We start from the raw sequence: 14,883 nt of genomic DNA on the forward strand, positions 1-14,883 counted from the left end.
ATGTAAATGCAACTTTGCTCTTAACATTTGACATCATGCACTGAGATACTATAATATTACATGACTGCTGTGAAAACACGTGCATAAACAAGATATTTACCAAAGATACACTTCCTGTTTAACAGTGATAGTTGCACAGAATATATAATACAGCCTCTAATACTTGATTTACAATAGTTGCTTACATTCAGAATAAATTGGTGTGTAGTAGCAGATGATCTGGTTTGCACTGTTACAGTGTGTTAGAGCAGTACACATGTATTGTATTGAGCCTGTGTATTGTATTGTATATACATGTATTGAACCTGCGCTGACTGTGTGTTGTGCTGTAATAGAGCTCTGGAGATGAGTCTGCTGTGCTGTGGCTGGACCAGATCCAGGAGGCCGTACACATTGCCAACCAGGACCAGGAGGATGCACTCACATGTAAGTTTGTAACCAAATATAAGTTGCATGAAAGATTTATGATTAGCTTTTATGTTAATTCTGTTAATATCCTATACACATCCCTGTGAAGGATGTATAGTATTATATATGATTCACATAATGGCATATAACATAATAATCAAATTGGGTTTGACATTTAAAACGAAATGTTACAGAGCAAATATAATTTATAACGTATATAATATATATTTGATATATAAGCTATTAATGATAATCTATATAAAATTAAAAATAAAATTGTCACGTTTGGCTGCAATGAAAGCATGATTATGGAGAATCTAACAGAAAAACACTTTATTAACAACATTACTCAGGATATATCAGGAAAACACTAGAACGCAGCCACATCATTCAAAGACGACACCGAGCAATCAACTGAGGGAACTAAGAGCTTAAATACTAGATAATCAACAAAATAGAAACAGATGTGTAACATAATCAGTAACCAAGGAAACTAACTAAAGAATACAGACAGGCAGGCAGACAGGGCAAACCAAACTAAGGTGCCATTTACACGACACCATTTTCAACTAAAAATAGAAAACTTTTTATGCGTTTCGGCCGTTAATATACGTTGGAGAACAACGTCGTTTTGGGGGCCTGCAAATGCTCTTTGAAACGCATTTTCAAAAGCTTGTAAGTCTTTGAAAACGATACTGTTATTGTCCCAACGTAAACAACAAAAACACTAATTTGTGAAAATTGTGACGTCGTGCGCATGGGTATTATGTGTTCAGTCTTTAGGCGCATAGTGTTTCCTTACTAAGCGACATCGCCAACTACTGGCCTGGCAGCAGAATACAGCCTTTTTAATCATACGTGCAAACAGGGATCGTTTTGACAAAGTAAAGAAGAAACTTTTCTGTTTTTAGTACATCGTCGTCATGTAAACATACCCCTAAATACAAAATAAAAGGAACATAAATTGACAAAAATATTGTCACAATACAAAAAATTGTACTAAAAAAAAGTGTAGTAAAAAATCACAATAATGCAAAGAAAGAAAAAAAGCATCCTTTCTATGAAGAACTGTGACTATCCATTATCAAGGATTGTTCTGTATATTGTTTGATTTCAGTGGCTGAGGCCATCGCAGACATAAACAGGGCAGTATTTGAGGGCGATGCTACGACCACACTGGGTGCTCTGCAGTGTCCTGATGCAGGTCTTCGAGCAGTGCTGTCTGAATGTGCTCATGTCTACCATAGCCAGCTCTCTCAGTTACAGAGCACTCAAACAGAACAAGGTAACTCTATCACACCCCTGATGACTGGGGTCAGGAAAGTCTAGCTATAATTTGAACTTTAACTTATCTCTTGTTATATGCCTTACTCTTTGAGGCTGGAGAATGTACTGTCATGCATGTTAAATATAATTAATTATATAATTATACAGAATATTGTGTATGGTATTATCAAGCCTATTCTTGTATATGTTTATCATTAGCATTAACAAACCTAATTGTGTCAAATTTGTGCAAATTTTGCCAGTTTAATTTGATAAATTGTTAGATATTAGTTGAAAAATATTCCACAGACTTTTTAAGCATCATCTAAAGCATTTACTGTTTTTTTATTTTTTTCAGACAGAGGCAAATACATATGCAATTAATCATAAATAAGTTATTCTTCACAGGAGCTCTGGGCAATCACAGTGCTATAATTTTAATTGTGTTGTCTGTAGGGACCAGTGGCAGTTCATGGGTAAAACACAAGATCAAGGATAAATATGATTACTTCTATAACATCCAAAGTAAAGAAGGGACATGGGTTGAGCCAGATTATTTTTTCCATGACAGTTCACAGCTCACCAAAGAAGATATTCAGGTATGTCTTAAGCACAGACATACATTTGCAGTGTTTTGTGTTGTTTGTGACATCTCTGCAGTTCATTTAATATTTTCTTTCCCCCTAAATAGAGTGTTTTGAGCAGTGTAACAGCTGAGTATAGCAGAGAGCAGCTGTGGCTGGCCAATGAGCCGCTGATCATCAAACTGCAGGCCCTGAGTCGTGGATACCTGGTGAGGCGGGCACATACTGACAGACTGGAGTACCTGCAAAAACAAGAGCCGAGCGTCATCAAACTACAGGTGCTTAAATGTGTTATGTAAATTATTGATTGATGCATAACTTGACCTACTCGTACATCAGACCTCCAACAGCCTTGTGATTTTTTGTTTGTTTGCTGTCGTTTACACTTCACTGCATGTTACTAAAAAATCTTAATTATTTCAAAGTATATATAATTAGAAAATTCTAAGACTCAAATTTTAATATTGACCACTCTTTAAAAAAAAAAATACTCTTATATATATATATATATATATGTGTGTGTGTGTGTGTGTGTGTGTGTGTGTGTGTGTGTGTGTGTGTGTGTGTGTGTGTGTGTGTGTGTGTGTGTGTGTGTGTTTTATTATTATTTGTTTAAATTATTGTTTATTGAAGAAAACAATATAACTTAACTACTTAATTTCATAGTTTGTATAACTGGCACTTTCATTTGCTTAATTTACACATCAAAAGAATGTAAATCTAAATTATTTTGTTGTTAATACTTCAAAAAATTGTCATAGGGCTTTTTGCTTGGACCAATAACAAGACACTGAAAATGAACACTATAAAAACACTGAAAACACACTATACTATGATCGCATACTCCCTCTTTTCATATTGGCTTTGGTTTACCATTGCAGGCATCCTGGAAGGGCTACAAACAGAGAAGAGTCTATAAAGACAGACTAAAGACCTTCCAAGACAGCGTGAGCACTGTGATTAAGGTAACTAACGGTTCTATCACTGATGCTCTTTTATTACAGTTTTTCATCATACCATATTCACCTTGTTGTTTTGAATTGCAGTACTTGAATCATTCACAGCATGAAAACATGTTTCCTCTACACTTTAGTTACAGTCACTGGTGAAGATGTGGAAAGCTAAACGAAGCTACATTAAGAGAATGCAGTACTTCAGAGACCATGTAAGTCATCTCACTCACAAGTGAACGAGCAGCTTCTACATCTGCATACTCATGACGCTGAAATATTCTGTGTCGTTTTCAGGAGAAAGAAATTGTGACGATTCAAGCTTACCTTAAAGCTAATAAAGCAAGAGTTGACTACAGAACTTTGAGTAAGTTGATTACATTATTATATCGAATGTATTATGTAATTTAATTTACATTTACTTGTATTGTTAGTTGATTGGTTCACATGGTAAATAGAATTGTTTTTCCATTTATTTTTCGAACAGCCGGTTCTCAGCACCCCCCTCTCTCAGTGGTCCGTAAATTTGTACATTTGCTGGAACAAAGTAACCTTGATTTACAGGAGGAACAGGAAGTGATACGGCTCAGAGAGGAAGTGGTCACCAAGATTCGTGCTAATCAGCAAATGGAAAAGGATCTGAATTTAATGGATATTAAGATTGGCCTGTTAGTAAAGAACAGAATCACACTACAGGTGCTATTTTTATGCGGTGGCTTTAAATAATTTAAAGACTGAGATTGTTAAGCTATGTGGATTGTTTGTTGTATATACTATGGATTAATGAGACAAACGTTACATTATTCTTTTATGTACATAGGTTTGAGTTTTCCCAAAAATACAAAAAAAAACATTTTTTTTACAAAAAACGTTTTCTTGAGTCTGATAAGAGTAGAAGCAGTTACAGATGTTCAAACCAGTTGAGTTTAACCCTTGACCCATCCTAATTGTTCCAACTAATTCAATGTTTTCTCCTTTGGCAGGATGTGGTGTCACACAGCAAAAAGATGAAAAGCAAAAAGAACAAAATGAGTAAAGAAGATCTGGCCATGGGTGAAAAGCAGGGCATAAAGGGCCTGAGCAAAGACAAGAGGAAGAAACTGGAGACCTATCAGCATCTCTTTTACCTTCTACAAGTGAGACCTTTGGCCCAAATTCAGTCATTTCAAATAATTTACAAAATAGACTGGAATGCTGAATATAAATGTGAAAAACAGCATTTCAAATATAAATACTGTTAATCCTTTCAGTTAATTTTTTTTAATCAATGAGTTTTCTTAATTTAACAGACTAATCCTTCATACCTGGCAAAGCTAATCTTCCAGATGCCCCAGAACAAATCCACCAAGTTCATGGACACTGTGATCTTCACGTTGTATAACTATGCCTCTAACCAGCGGGAAGAATACTTGCTGCTCAAGCTTTTTGAGTCAGCGCTGCGAGAGGAGATCAAGTAAGATATAGAGATGGAGATTTAGATCTTTTTTTTTTTTGTTAGCTTGAGCATGCAAAAACAACATTGTGTCAGAGAGACTAATATATTTCAATTCATAATTATTGCATCCAACGTGAATCAAATGTCTCTGATACAATGTGTATAGTTTTGCTTTATAATATACAGTATGGCAAATATCATAGTAACTTTGCTGTCATCTTTGGCAGATCTAAGGTGGATCATATCCAGGAAATAGTGACAGGAAACCCTACCGTCATTAAGATGGTTCTGAGCTTTTACCGTGGTGCTCGAGGACAGAACGCCCTCAGGCAGCTGCTTGGACCAGTGGTTAAAGAGATCATTGAGGACAAAAACCTGGGCATCAACACTAACCCTGTAGACATCTACAAAGCCTGGGTTAATCAACTAGAGACCGCTACAGGAGAAGCCAGGTTCATATTTTCATATGCATATTTTCTCATCTCACATATTACACACACTTTCTCACATCCATTTCCCCTCCAACTTTGTTAGCATATTTACATTTTTTTCCATACTATTTATAAATCGTAACAATAAAACAATGACTAAAAGTTTGGGGTCAGTAAGATTCTTTTGCAAGAAATTAATGATTTTATTCAGCAAAGACGCATTCACTTACAATTGATATTGTTCTATTTGAAATAAATAGGTTTCCACAAAAATCAGCAGCACAACTGTTTTCAACTGATGATATTAAAAATGTTTCTAGAGCACCAAATCAGCATATTAGAATGATTTCTGAAGGATCATGTGACTGGAGCAATATAGCTGAAAATTCAGCTTTTGCATTATGATTTACAAGAATACTTTCAATTATATGCATACTTTAAAATATATGCAAATGAAAACAGTTCTTTTAAATTGTAATATTTCACAATATTTCTGTTTTTACTGTACGGTTGATCAAATAAATGCAGCCTTGGTAAAGATGAGAGACTTCTTTCAAATAACATTAAAAATAGAAAGAGGGGGTCGGTATTAGATATGCATTTTTTTTGTTTTGTTTTTGTTGACTTATTTTTTACTATTGTTGTTGAACTTCACTTCATAGTAAGCTGCCATATGAGGTCACGCCAGAACAGGCTCTGTCACACGAGGAAGTGAGGGCTAAACTGGAATCCTCCAATCAAGTGCTCCGTACCGTCACAGACAAAGTGCTCGGCTCTATCATGTCATCGCTGGACAGCATCCCGTAAGAACAAAGAACAATTTCGCCTGTTATATTTGTCAAATATGCCTCTTGTATTATGAAGGATTCTTTTATACAATATAACTTAACAGTGTCGTTGTGCACCAGGGGGCAGCAGTGTAGATAAAACAGAGAGTCCGCCAAAAACAAAACATATTTTCAATACATAATCACCGTTGTGTGCTGTTTTGCACACAACATTCATTACTAACCTCTCATTAATTTAAGGTAGGCCAGATTTTTCTTTTGCATTATTTGATATCTGTTTTCTTTTGCATGCAGTTACGGCATGAGATATATAGCTAAAGTTCTAAAGGACACGCTTCATGAGAAATTCCCTGATGCCACAGAGGATGAATTATTAAAGGTCAGATCTTGAATATTTTAGTGGTACTCGTGTATTCAGATTCCATACAAATGTTTCATTTAAAATATGTATTCAATGGGTCCTGCCTGCAAAGCTCCTTTCATACTTGAAATGTTGCTATAATTGCTTGACACATGATGACGACAACAGATTAAAGATGAACTAAATCACATTTTGTGAAGTCAACGTCTCAAGAACCCAGAAAAATAATGGTTCACATGAAATAAGTTCAGTTTGAATAACAGCATCTTCTTCCCACAGATTGTAGGGACTCTGCTCTATTACCGTTACATGAATCCTGCCATTGTGGCTCCAGATGGCTTTGACATCATTGACATGACGGCCGGAGGTCAGGTGCATTCAGAGCAGAGGAGGAACCTGGCGTCAGTGGCTAAGATGCTACAGCATGCAGCTGCCAACAAGCTTTTCGAGGACGAGAGCGACCACCTCACCCCCATGAACAGCTACATCTCCCAGACCTATCAAAGGTTCAGGTGAGGAGAACAGAGCACTTCATCAGTTTAAGGTTTAGTTTGTCTAGGGTCACACAAAAAAATACTATTACTGTTGCGAAGAATCAAATACTTAGAGGGATAGTTCACCTAGAAATTACAGTTCTGTCATCATTTACTCACCCTCATGTTGTTCAAAACCTGCATGACTTACTTTCTTCTGTGGAACATAAAATAAGATATTTTGAAGAGTATCCCAATGTGTTTTTGAAAGTCAATAGGGTCCAATGTTGTTTTCTTCTCATAGAAACAAATACTTTATGTAAAAACTGATGAGTAAAACAAAATATTTGAAACAATCAGACAAATCTTTAGTCAGGACAGGCTAAAGATATATGGAAATTGAGATTAAAGGTGAGGAAGTGTTTTTGTATGAAAGTAAGGCATCAGCAGTGAGGAGGGACATGTGTTGCCACTTCAGACATTAGTGTGTTTATGCTTGTTTGAGGCAGCTGGAAGTGCTTAATGACCTTTTGCCCAAAGCCCCTCATTCCCATGCCGGTGAGTCATTCTTACTGGAAACTCCCCGCTAATTTCTTTTCCTCTCTGATTCTCAGCAATTATCTGTATTATTGCAGTTTATGACAGCATTTGACCTTCTTATGCAAGTATAAATTGCATTGTAAATTGATAATGCATTTGGTTCAAACATCTTGTTTTGCATTTTTTTGGTTCAAAACAGCTGTTACTCACAAAATTCCACACTCCCATGTCTCCTGCATATGTGTGTATTCAATATTTTGGCTAATTCTATGGAGTTTTCATATTTTACCATGATTCTACCGAAATCCACAGATTTTCCACTAAAATCACAAAAAAATCTACAGATTTAAAGGGTACTTTACAGCTGGCAAAATGGGCTTTCAATAAAACTTGGCTGCCTATACAGTAGTACACTCACCAGTCAAATACCGCCTTGCTTAAGTAGGAAACACTTCTTTGCAAACTTTTATTCATAATGGTGTCGACTTGTAAATAACGTTCCTAGGTGCAAGTCTGTAAGAATTTAAAGAGTAAACGTTTAGCGTAGTGGGTTACTTTGGGTTTCCAGTAAAGGATCCAGCACGTTGTAGGCAGTGGCTAAAAGCTGCAAAGAACACGGAGAGAATGCCGCAATAGAAAATCTGAAAAACCTCAGTGTTTGTAGTCAACATTTCAAACTGGATGAACACGAACAGTGTTTGAGGCCAAATGGAGGGGAAAAACTGCCGTTCTGTCAGTTCCACCCATCCTCCCAAAGCAAAACACTATTGTGGACAGGTAAGAAAGCTGTTGCCATAGTGTTCTACTGTAATGCTGTTTAAATAGTAGACATAGTATAATTTTCAGTGATAAACCTACTCTCTTACAATAACTGTTCTCCAAATAAGCCCCTTGTCAACCCTTGGGCCGGGATACAAAAATGCGGATGGACAATAGTTTTCACAAATAAACGTGAATTTCTCTGTCCATACACTACCGACAATACTAAATGGGTTGAAAATACATGTTACACGTTACAGTAATGAAGTTACAATAATCTGGGCCTGGTTACAAACTTTTTTTTGTTTTTCAGGGGCTTCTTCCAGGCAGCTTGCGACGTTCCAGCTCCTGAGGAGAAGTTTAACGTGGACGAGTACTCTGATATGGTTACACTCAGCAAACCTGTCATCTACATCTCTATTGAGGAGATCATCAACACACACTCTGTAAGACACAATATAACCAAACAATTCAATAGAAACCTCTTTTTTTCAAAGTTGCAATGAAACGGAAGTAGCAAAATATTTTTTTTATTCCGTATTGTAACGCACCCGAGTGTAACGGATTGTCAGAAATGAAAAAAATGTAAGGCGGGACTTGGTTCTATGCATTAGTTGTGGATTGGATTTTAAAATGTGGGCGTTGCCCTCAAAAGTGGTGGCAGATGAATGAGTGCTTGCAGGGGCCGGGTTTAAGCAGACTGAATGATTGGAGAAATCCTACATACACCAATAGAGAGAAGTCTGTGATTTTCACAGGAAGATCTAGTTATGACATTTAGATTAACATCACAATTATCATCACTCAGTGGAAGAGATGGCCTCTTCTTTTATCTTTTATTGCTGGGCTGTTCATATGAAAAAGAGAAACACAACGTGTATTTTCAACACTTACTGAATCTGTAGGAATGTGATCTGGAATGTGAAGTCAAATGCTTTTTTTAGATCTGCAACTCATTGTGTCTAAGTTTCATTAGCCACCTTTGAGCCATGAGAGGAATCTACTGTGAGGAGCGGCTTAACTTGATCCATATGTGTGAGGAAGTGACATCATGACCTGTGCAGACATAATAAATAGAGCCTGCACACTTTTCTCAACTCAGCAAAATGGATACATTTTTTCTATTGGAGAACTAACATTTATGTATGTTTTCAAGAGTGCAACACATAAATTAAGAGAAGTGATGTCCATTTTCAGCTCTATGACTGTAATATATATTGTATTGAACCAGAGATATTCTGTGATTTCAGGTGATGTGCAACTCAAAACAGATATTTAGGAGATATACAAGGAGAAAATTCCCTTCAAATCGAAACTATTGACTCCCTATGTTTGGTGTTGTCCTGGTTTCTCTGCCAAAGAGTCCCAGACTTTACACTTTCAACTCGTTCTGTGGTCTATACAGACTAGTTGTAGCTGATAATTAAATTAACTTTTTTTTTTCTAGTTGGTGTTGGAACATAAGGAAGCCATTGCTCCAGATCACAGTGATCTTCTGCTTGAGCTCCTGAAGGACCTGGGGGAAGTTCCTGACATCGAGTCTCTACTCGGTAATATGATAACAAATACAAACACATAACTTTATTAATTCACTGGGAACACCTTTTAGACATCACCAGAATTATCCACATAGATGACATAAAGAATGATTTGATGTTTTTGCAACAGTGTGTGAGTTTAGATACATTTTCACTCACTGACAAGTTGATTAATAGAAAATGACAGAAATTAGCAGAAACCTGCTGTCAGAACTTAGAAAATAATGAAAGTAAAACACACTCTGACACTCAGGTGAAGGAACTGTGGACACAAATGACCCAAACAAGGAGAACTCACTGAGTCAGCTGGCCAAAACAGAGATCTCCCTTACCCTCACCAATAAGTTTGAGCTGCTGGATGGAGATGACAAAGACATGAAGGGACTAATGACAAAGTAAGGGAGCAAGTAATCACCACTTCTTAAAGTGCCTTAAAATGTGAAATGTCCTCACATATAAATATCTCTCTTGCCTCACTCAACTATTCTTCACTGTCCTCATTTCCTGTCTTCATATCTTTCCTTACCCATGGGAGGAAGTGGTTTGGTGACCAGTTTTATCTTCACTTCTAAAATGGGCCTCTGCTTTGTGTAATTAGCATTGTTAAGTAAAGGCCTGGTCAGACCAAGATGATTCAGTGTGAAGATTCAGTGTGAAAATTCAGTGCGACAAACATTTTAAATTTCAATATTAATGTGTTATTTTAAAACAACACAAACATTTGAATGTCTTTGATACTTGAAATATGTAATAATACTCAAAGGAAACATTTGTTGACTATCATTTGTTGGCCAGTATTGGCCTTCCATTAAACTTGCATGCTTACTGTTAGAATTATAGCCTAGGGCTCTTTCCATATGGTGCAGTATTTCTTTAGGGAGGAAGCAGGAAGAGTGACATTTATAGCTCATTGTCTATATGTTTACACCCTGCTCCATTTCCATTTCCAAAAAACACAACATCTGTGAGGCCCCTGTGACCCAGACGTGTATGATCTTCTGTTTATAGACCATATAACGGTTACTCTTAACCAGCCAGTTTGTGTATGTACATTGTGAGACAAATCACAAATGAGTCTGTGTTTTCCCAGATAGCACTTTTGGTATGCTTTTACTACCAGACAAACTCGTTCTCAAAGGGATAGTTTAATCAAAAATGAAAATTGTATTGTCATTTACTCTCCCTTATGTCGTTCCAAACCTGCTTGAATTTGTTTCTTTCCTTTGTTGAACAAAAAATATATTTTGAAGAATGTTCTTGTCCATTTAATAAAAAGCCAAAACAACATTGGACTCCATTGACTGAATGTATGGACAATAAAACACTTAGACATATATACTCTTTTGCTCAGCAGGATAAAAATAATATCAAACAGTTTTTAAAATCACAACCAGCTTAAATTAAGTCAAGTTCGGATATTTGTAAGTTGGGGTTATTTCAATAAAAAATTAAAATTCTGTTTTTTCCCTTATGTCACCGACATATTGCTGGCTTTATCAAGTCTCCATTGGGAGTGCCAAAGTAGACAACTAGTATTGCATTATCTGTTGAACAATGTCAGCCCGTATCTTACCAGATGAGAAAACGCAAAAACATGTTGAGACACTCTGATAAGGGCATCCTCATCTTTGTTTGCCTGTCACTTTGCAGAACAAAGAAACTGATAGTGGATGTGGTGAAAATTCAACCAGGGGAGACACTCACCGATATCCTAGAAACTCCCGCCTCTGCTGCACAGGTACCTGCCTTTGCCCCATGATCAAGATTGAATGGAGACCAGTCTTCCAACAGATTCAGATGAAGTTCGGCCGGTTAACCTTCAACCCTCTCTTCTCTGGTGTTGTAGGAGGCAGAGCACGCTAAGCTTGTGGAGCGTCAGGTGGTGCAGGACTCTCAGACTCCAGAAGGGTTAAAGAGCAGCCAGGCCATGCTAGAAGACCGGCAGCTGCCTCTGGAGCAGAAGAAGAGGAAGATCCTCAGGAACCTGAGAACTCTAGAGCAAGCTGGTCTGGCCAGCTCGAAACTCAAGTACCAGGAAGTCATCAATGACATATCCAAGGTCAGGCCTTAATGACTTCATTCAGGGGTGCAGGAACTATGTGAAAAGAGCTTGGCGCACATTAAGCATGGCTCACTGATGAGTAATACTTGCGTATGGGATTAATGTTCCTTAGACACATAGGCCATAGCAATGATTATATGGCTATTAAATAATGGCATGACCTTATCTTGCTCCTTTTAGAACTGCAGGGTGCCATAAACGCCTCCAACTAGTTAGTTCATTTCTTTTAATCTGACTGTATTTGTAAAAAAATATTAATGCTTTTTTGTTTTTTGCATGTGGCAGGACATTCGATACCAGCGGCGCTATAGACAGAGGAGAAAAGCAGAATTGGTGAAGTTGCAGCAGACTCTAACTGCGCTCAATTCCAAGGCTGCTTTCTATCAAGAACAGATCAACTACTATGACACATACATCAAAACCTGTCTGGATAACCTCAACAGAAAGTGAGTGGAGATGCATGTAATGTTCTCTGGCAACTTTTCATATTTTGCACAAGCATGCTCATAATTATGTGGGCCTCTGTACCACTCAGTTATCAATAAGAAATCAATTAAGCAATTCATTGCTAATCAAATTGCAGACTCTTTTATCTATGTATTAACACAAACAATTAATCAAGAAATAAAACAGATATATTCACTATATATTTAAATATAGTAATTTAGAAAATAATGTTAAAACTTGTGACATTTATTATTTGCAATATTAGTTTAATTATTGCTTTTCTTTATTATATTTTGCCTTTTTGTTGATTTCCTGCTCATTTGAGGTGCAGCACCAATCTGTTGTTAATATCAATTTGTTCATTAATCAATTGAATTAACTTTTGCCCGTTTTTAATATATCCCAATGACTAACTTATTTTAATTTATTTGATCTTATCCCCATGTTAAGACATTTTCATAAGTTATTTTCACATTTGATTTATTAATATCTTGAATGATAATTGATTGGCACAATGCATAATGAAATTAACCAATGGTACACAATAGCTTAAGATTAAATTGGGAAGTGTCCTATATGACATATAATACTTCACTAATGGTTGCTTCACCACCAGGAATTCACGAAGGTCCATTAAACTGGACAGAAAGGAAGAAGAGAAGAGCACTAAGAAGTCCAAGGCCTCGTCCCTGAAGTACACAGGTGCCAAACTGCATGAGAAAGGAGTCATTCTGGAGATTGAAGGCCTCCAGACTAATCAGTGTGTACTTCCTCTTAACACCATTTATTTTCATTCTTTTGCACTGATAATGCGTAACTTTATATTGTGCCATAATGAAGCACATTCATATATAAACCAGCGGTGTCCAAAGCTGCTCGTGAAGGGCCACTGTCCTGACCGTTTAGCTCCAACTTCTCTCCCACAACGCACCTGCCTGGAAGTTTCTAGTATGCCGTGTAAGAAAATACTTAGCTGGTTCAGGTGTGTTTATTTGGGGTTGGAGCTGAACTTTGCAGGACAGTGACCCTCCAGGAGCAGGATTGGACACCGCTGATTTGAACTGACCCCAGATCAGTGGCTGGGACATATTGCACAAGATGCTTTTCAGAGAATGCTTAATGTAGTCCCATTAAAGTGTGGGTAGTGCATTATGAGGAGTTATCTTACCTGTTTTGCTCTTCCTCATGCAGGCCAAATGAGAGTTTAGTCAGTGGCAAGCCAACTATTATTGCTATCTCTGCAGGCAGATCAAAAGAATATTAATACTGTTATCTTTCAGTGCTAAGGGATTTAGTCATATAATTTGTTGTCCGTTTCAGGAATGTATTATGTTTATTGTACTTTTTGACCAGGCACTACCAGTCATTTTGCACTCTAAGCCCCGCCTATTCCAGTACTTCAGTAAGTGTTTTGTACATTTCAGGTTAAAAAATGTCATGTTTGACATTTGCCCTTGTGAGGAAGTGGGTGACTTTGAGATAAAGGCCAAGCTTATGGGTGTTGAAATGGAGAAGGTGCAACTGCATTTCCAGGTTAGTTCCCAGGTGCAAAGAGCCTGGCACAAGTTCTTCTCTTAGGCATGCAGGATATTACTTTTATTACTTGGAATTGTATTTATGGACACACCAATACAGAAATGATTTTCATGTCTTGTGTTTTTTATTTGTCAGGACCTGTTGCAGCTTCAGTATGAGGGAGTAGCTGTCATGAAAATGTTTGGCAAGGCTAAAGTCAACGTCAATCTACTGATCTTCCTTTTAAACAAAAAGTTCTACGGAAAATGAGAATCCATTCGAGTTAATGCAGTGCAAATAGGTTTGGAAATATTAACTAGCTATTAATGTTAGTTTACACTTTGGAGAAAAAATGGAACGTGCCTTTGGTTTTTAGATGTTTTTGTAAAAGAAATGTCTTTGAGCATTCAGGGTATTTGTGCATTCGTGTTTCCAGGTTTTCTGTATTTAATTAACTATAAAATGAGATCTCACCACTCTAAGAATGATATGATACATGGCAAGCTGTACATACATAGCATACTTAAGATTTTACTTGCATTAAAATTAATTTTAATCACCACAATCAAAGAAACCGATGTTCACAATATTGCATGATGACTGAAATTTTTTGTTTTTTAAATTGTGTATGGATTATATTTTTAAATACAAATATAATTGAAATATATATTTGATGGCAAATAATGTATTGGAAGCTGAAATGTTTTAATACAAATATAATTGAAATATATATTTGATGGCAAATAATGTATTGGAAGCTGAAATGTTTTAATAGGTTAAAAATGTATAATGTGGGAATAAGACAAATGACTCAAAATGCACTACTGCCGTGTGGCTGTTAAAATAAGATAAACTGAAGGAGACTTTTCAGAAGCCTGTCATTAACTAGTGCCTTTCACCTTAAGCGCTCAACTGTACATCTTTTAAAATATACCTATTAAAGAGAATTCATAAACGTTTTCGGGTGAAATAAATGTGTACTGAGAAGGATTAATGTATTGGTTTTAATTAAATACATCTTGCATAAAAGCAGTGTGCGTTTATTCATTTATGAAGGGTAGATCCAACTTAAGGGCTGTTTTTTTAATCAAAAACCCGAGTGTAAATTCAATATTAATAGCATGCATTCAGATTTAAGTTGCTTTCAAATAAGGCCATTTTTCCCGTTAATTCCTTCAGAAAACAGCAACTTCATGTTTGTAATAGCACTAGGTGAAAGTCAACAATATAATATATTGTAAAATGACTTGTAAAAACCCTTAGAAATATCCAAATAAGTTAGAATTTGTATCAACTAGTCCTGGTCTCCCATGTGTTAGTGGATTT

General features: G+C 36.5%; 1 protein-coding gene across 3 annotated transcripts in view; it reads left to right on the forward strand.

Annotated features, from left to right (window-relative positions):
- The window catches only part of iqgap2 (IQ motif containing GTPase activating protein 2), a 59,273-nt gene extending 44,687 nt beyond the window's left edge, over positions 1–14,586 (forward strand). For 2 of the 3 annotated variants that reach the window (XM_077231578.1, XM_077231575.1), the window contains exons 16-38: positions 336–426; positions 1,526–1,693; positions 2,131–2,273; positions 2,366–2,536; positions 3,140–3,223; positions 3,352–3,423; positions 3,506–3,575; positions 3,696–3,904; positions 4,192–4,344; positions 4,498–4,661; positions 4,871–5,095; positions 5,737–5,877; positions 6,157–6,241; positions 6,503–6,735; positions 8,309–8,441; positions 9,443–9,545; positions 9,787–9,928; positions 11,184–11,271; positions 11,380–11,592; positions 11,881–12,041; positions 12,659–12,802; positions 13,467–13,575; positions 13,714–14,586. In XM_077231578.1, coding sequence (XP_077087693.1) covers positions 336–426; positions 1,526–1,693; positions 2,131–2,273; positions 2,366–2,536; positions 3,140–3,223; positions 3,352–3,423; positions 3,506–3,575; positions 3,696–3,904; positions 4,192–4,344; positions 4,498–4,661; positions 4,871–5,095; positions 5,737–5,877; positions 6,157–6,241; positions 6,503–6,735; positions 8,309–8,441; positions 9,443–9,545; positions 9,787–9,928; positions 11,184–11,271; positions 11,380–11,592; positions 11,881–12,041; positions 12,659–12,802; positions 13,467–13,575; positions 13,714–13,827 — 3,216 coding nt within the window. In that variant the 3' untranslated portion in view covers positions 13,828–14,586. Of the gene's footprint in view, positions 1–335; positions 427–1,525; positions 1,694–2,130; positions 2,274–2,365; positions 2,537–3,139; positions 3,224–3,351; positions 3,424–3,505; positions 3,576–3,695; positions 3,905–4,191; positions 4,345–4,497; positions 4,662–4,870; positions 5,096–5,736; positions 5,878–6,156; positions 6,242–6,502; positions 6,736–8,308; positions 8,442–9,442; positions 9,546–9,786; positions 9,929–11,183; positions 11,272–11,379; positions 11,593–11,880; positions 12,043–12,658; positions 12,803–13,466; positions 13,576–13,713 lie in introns of all 3 variants that reach the window. The other variant, XM_077231576.1, reaches the window with a different exon arrangement.
- Positions 14,587–14,883: the final 297 nt, after the last annotated feature.

Source organism: Siphateles boraxobius, unplaced genomic scaffold, assembly GCF_051911475.1.
Source record: "Siphateles boraxobius isolate OS27281-9 unplaced genomic scaffold, OSU_SipBor_1 16, whole genome shotgun sequence".
NCBI lineage: Eukaryota > Metazoa > Chordata > Actinopteri > Cypriniformes > Leuciscidae > Siphateles > Siphateles boraxobius.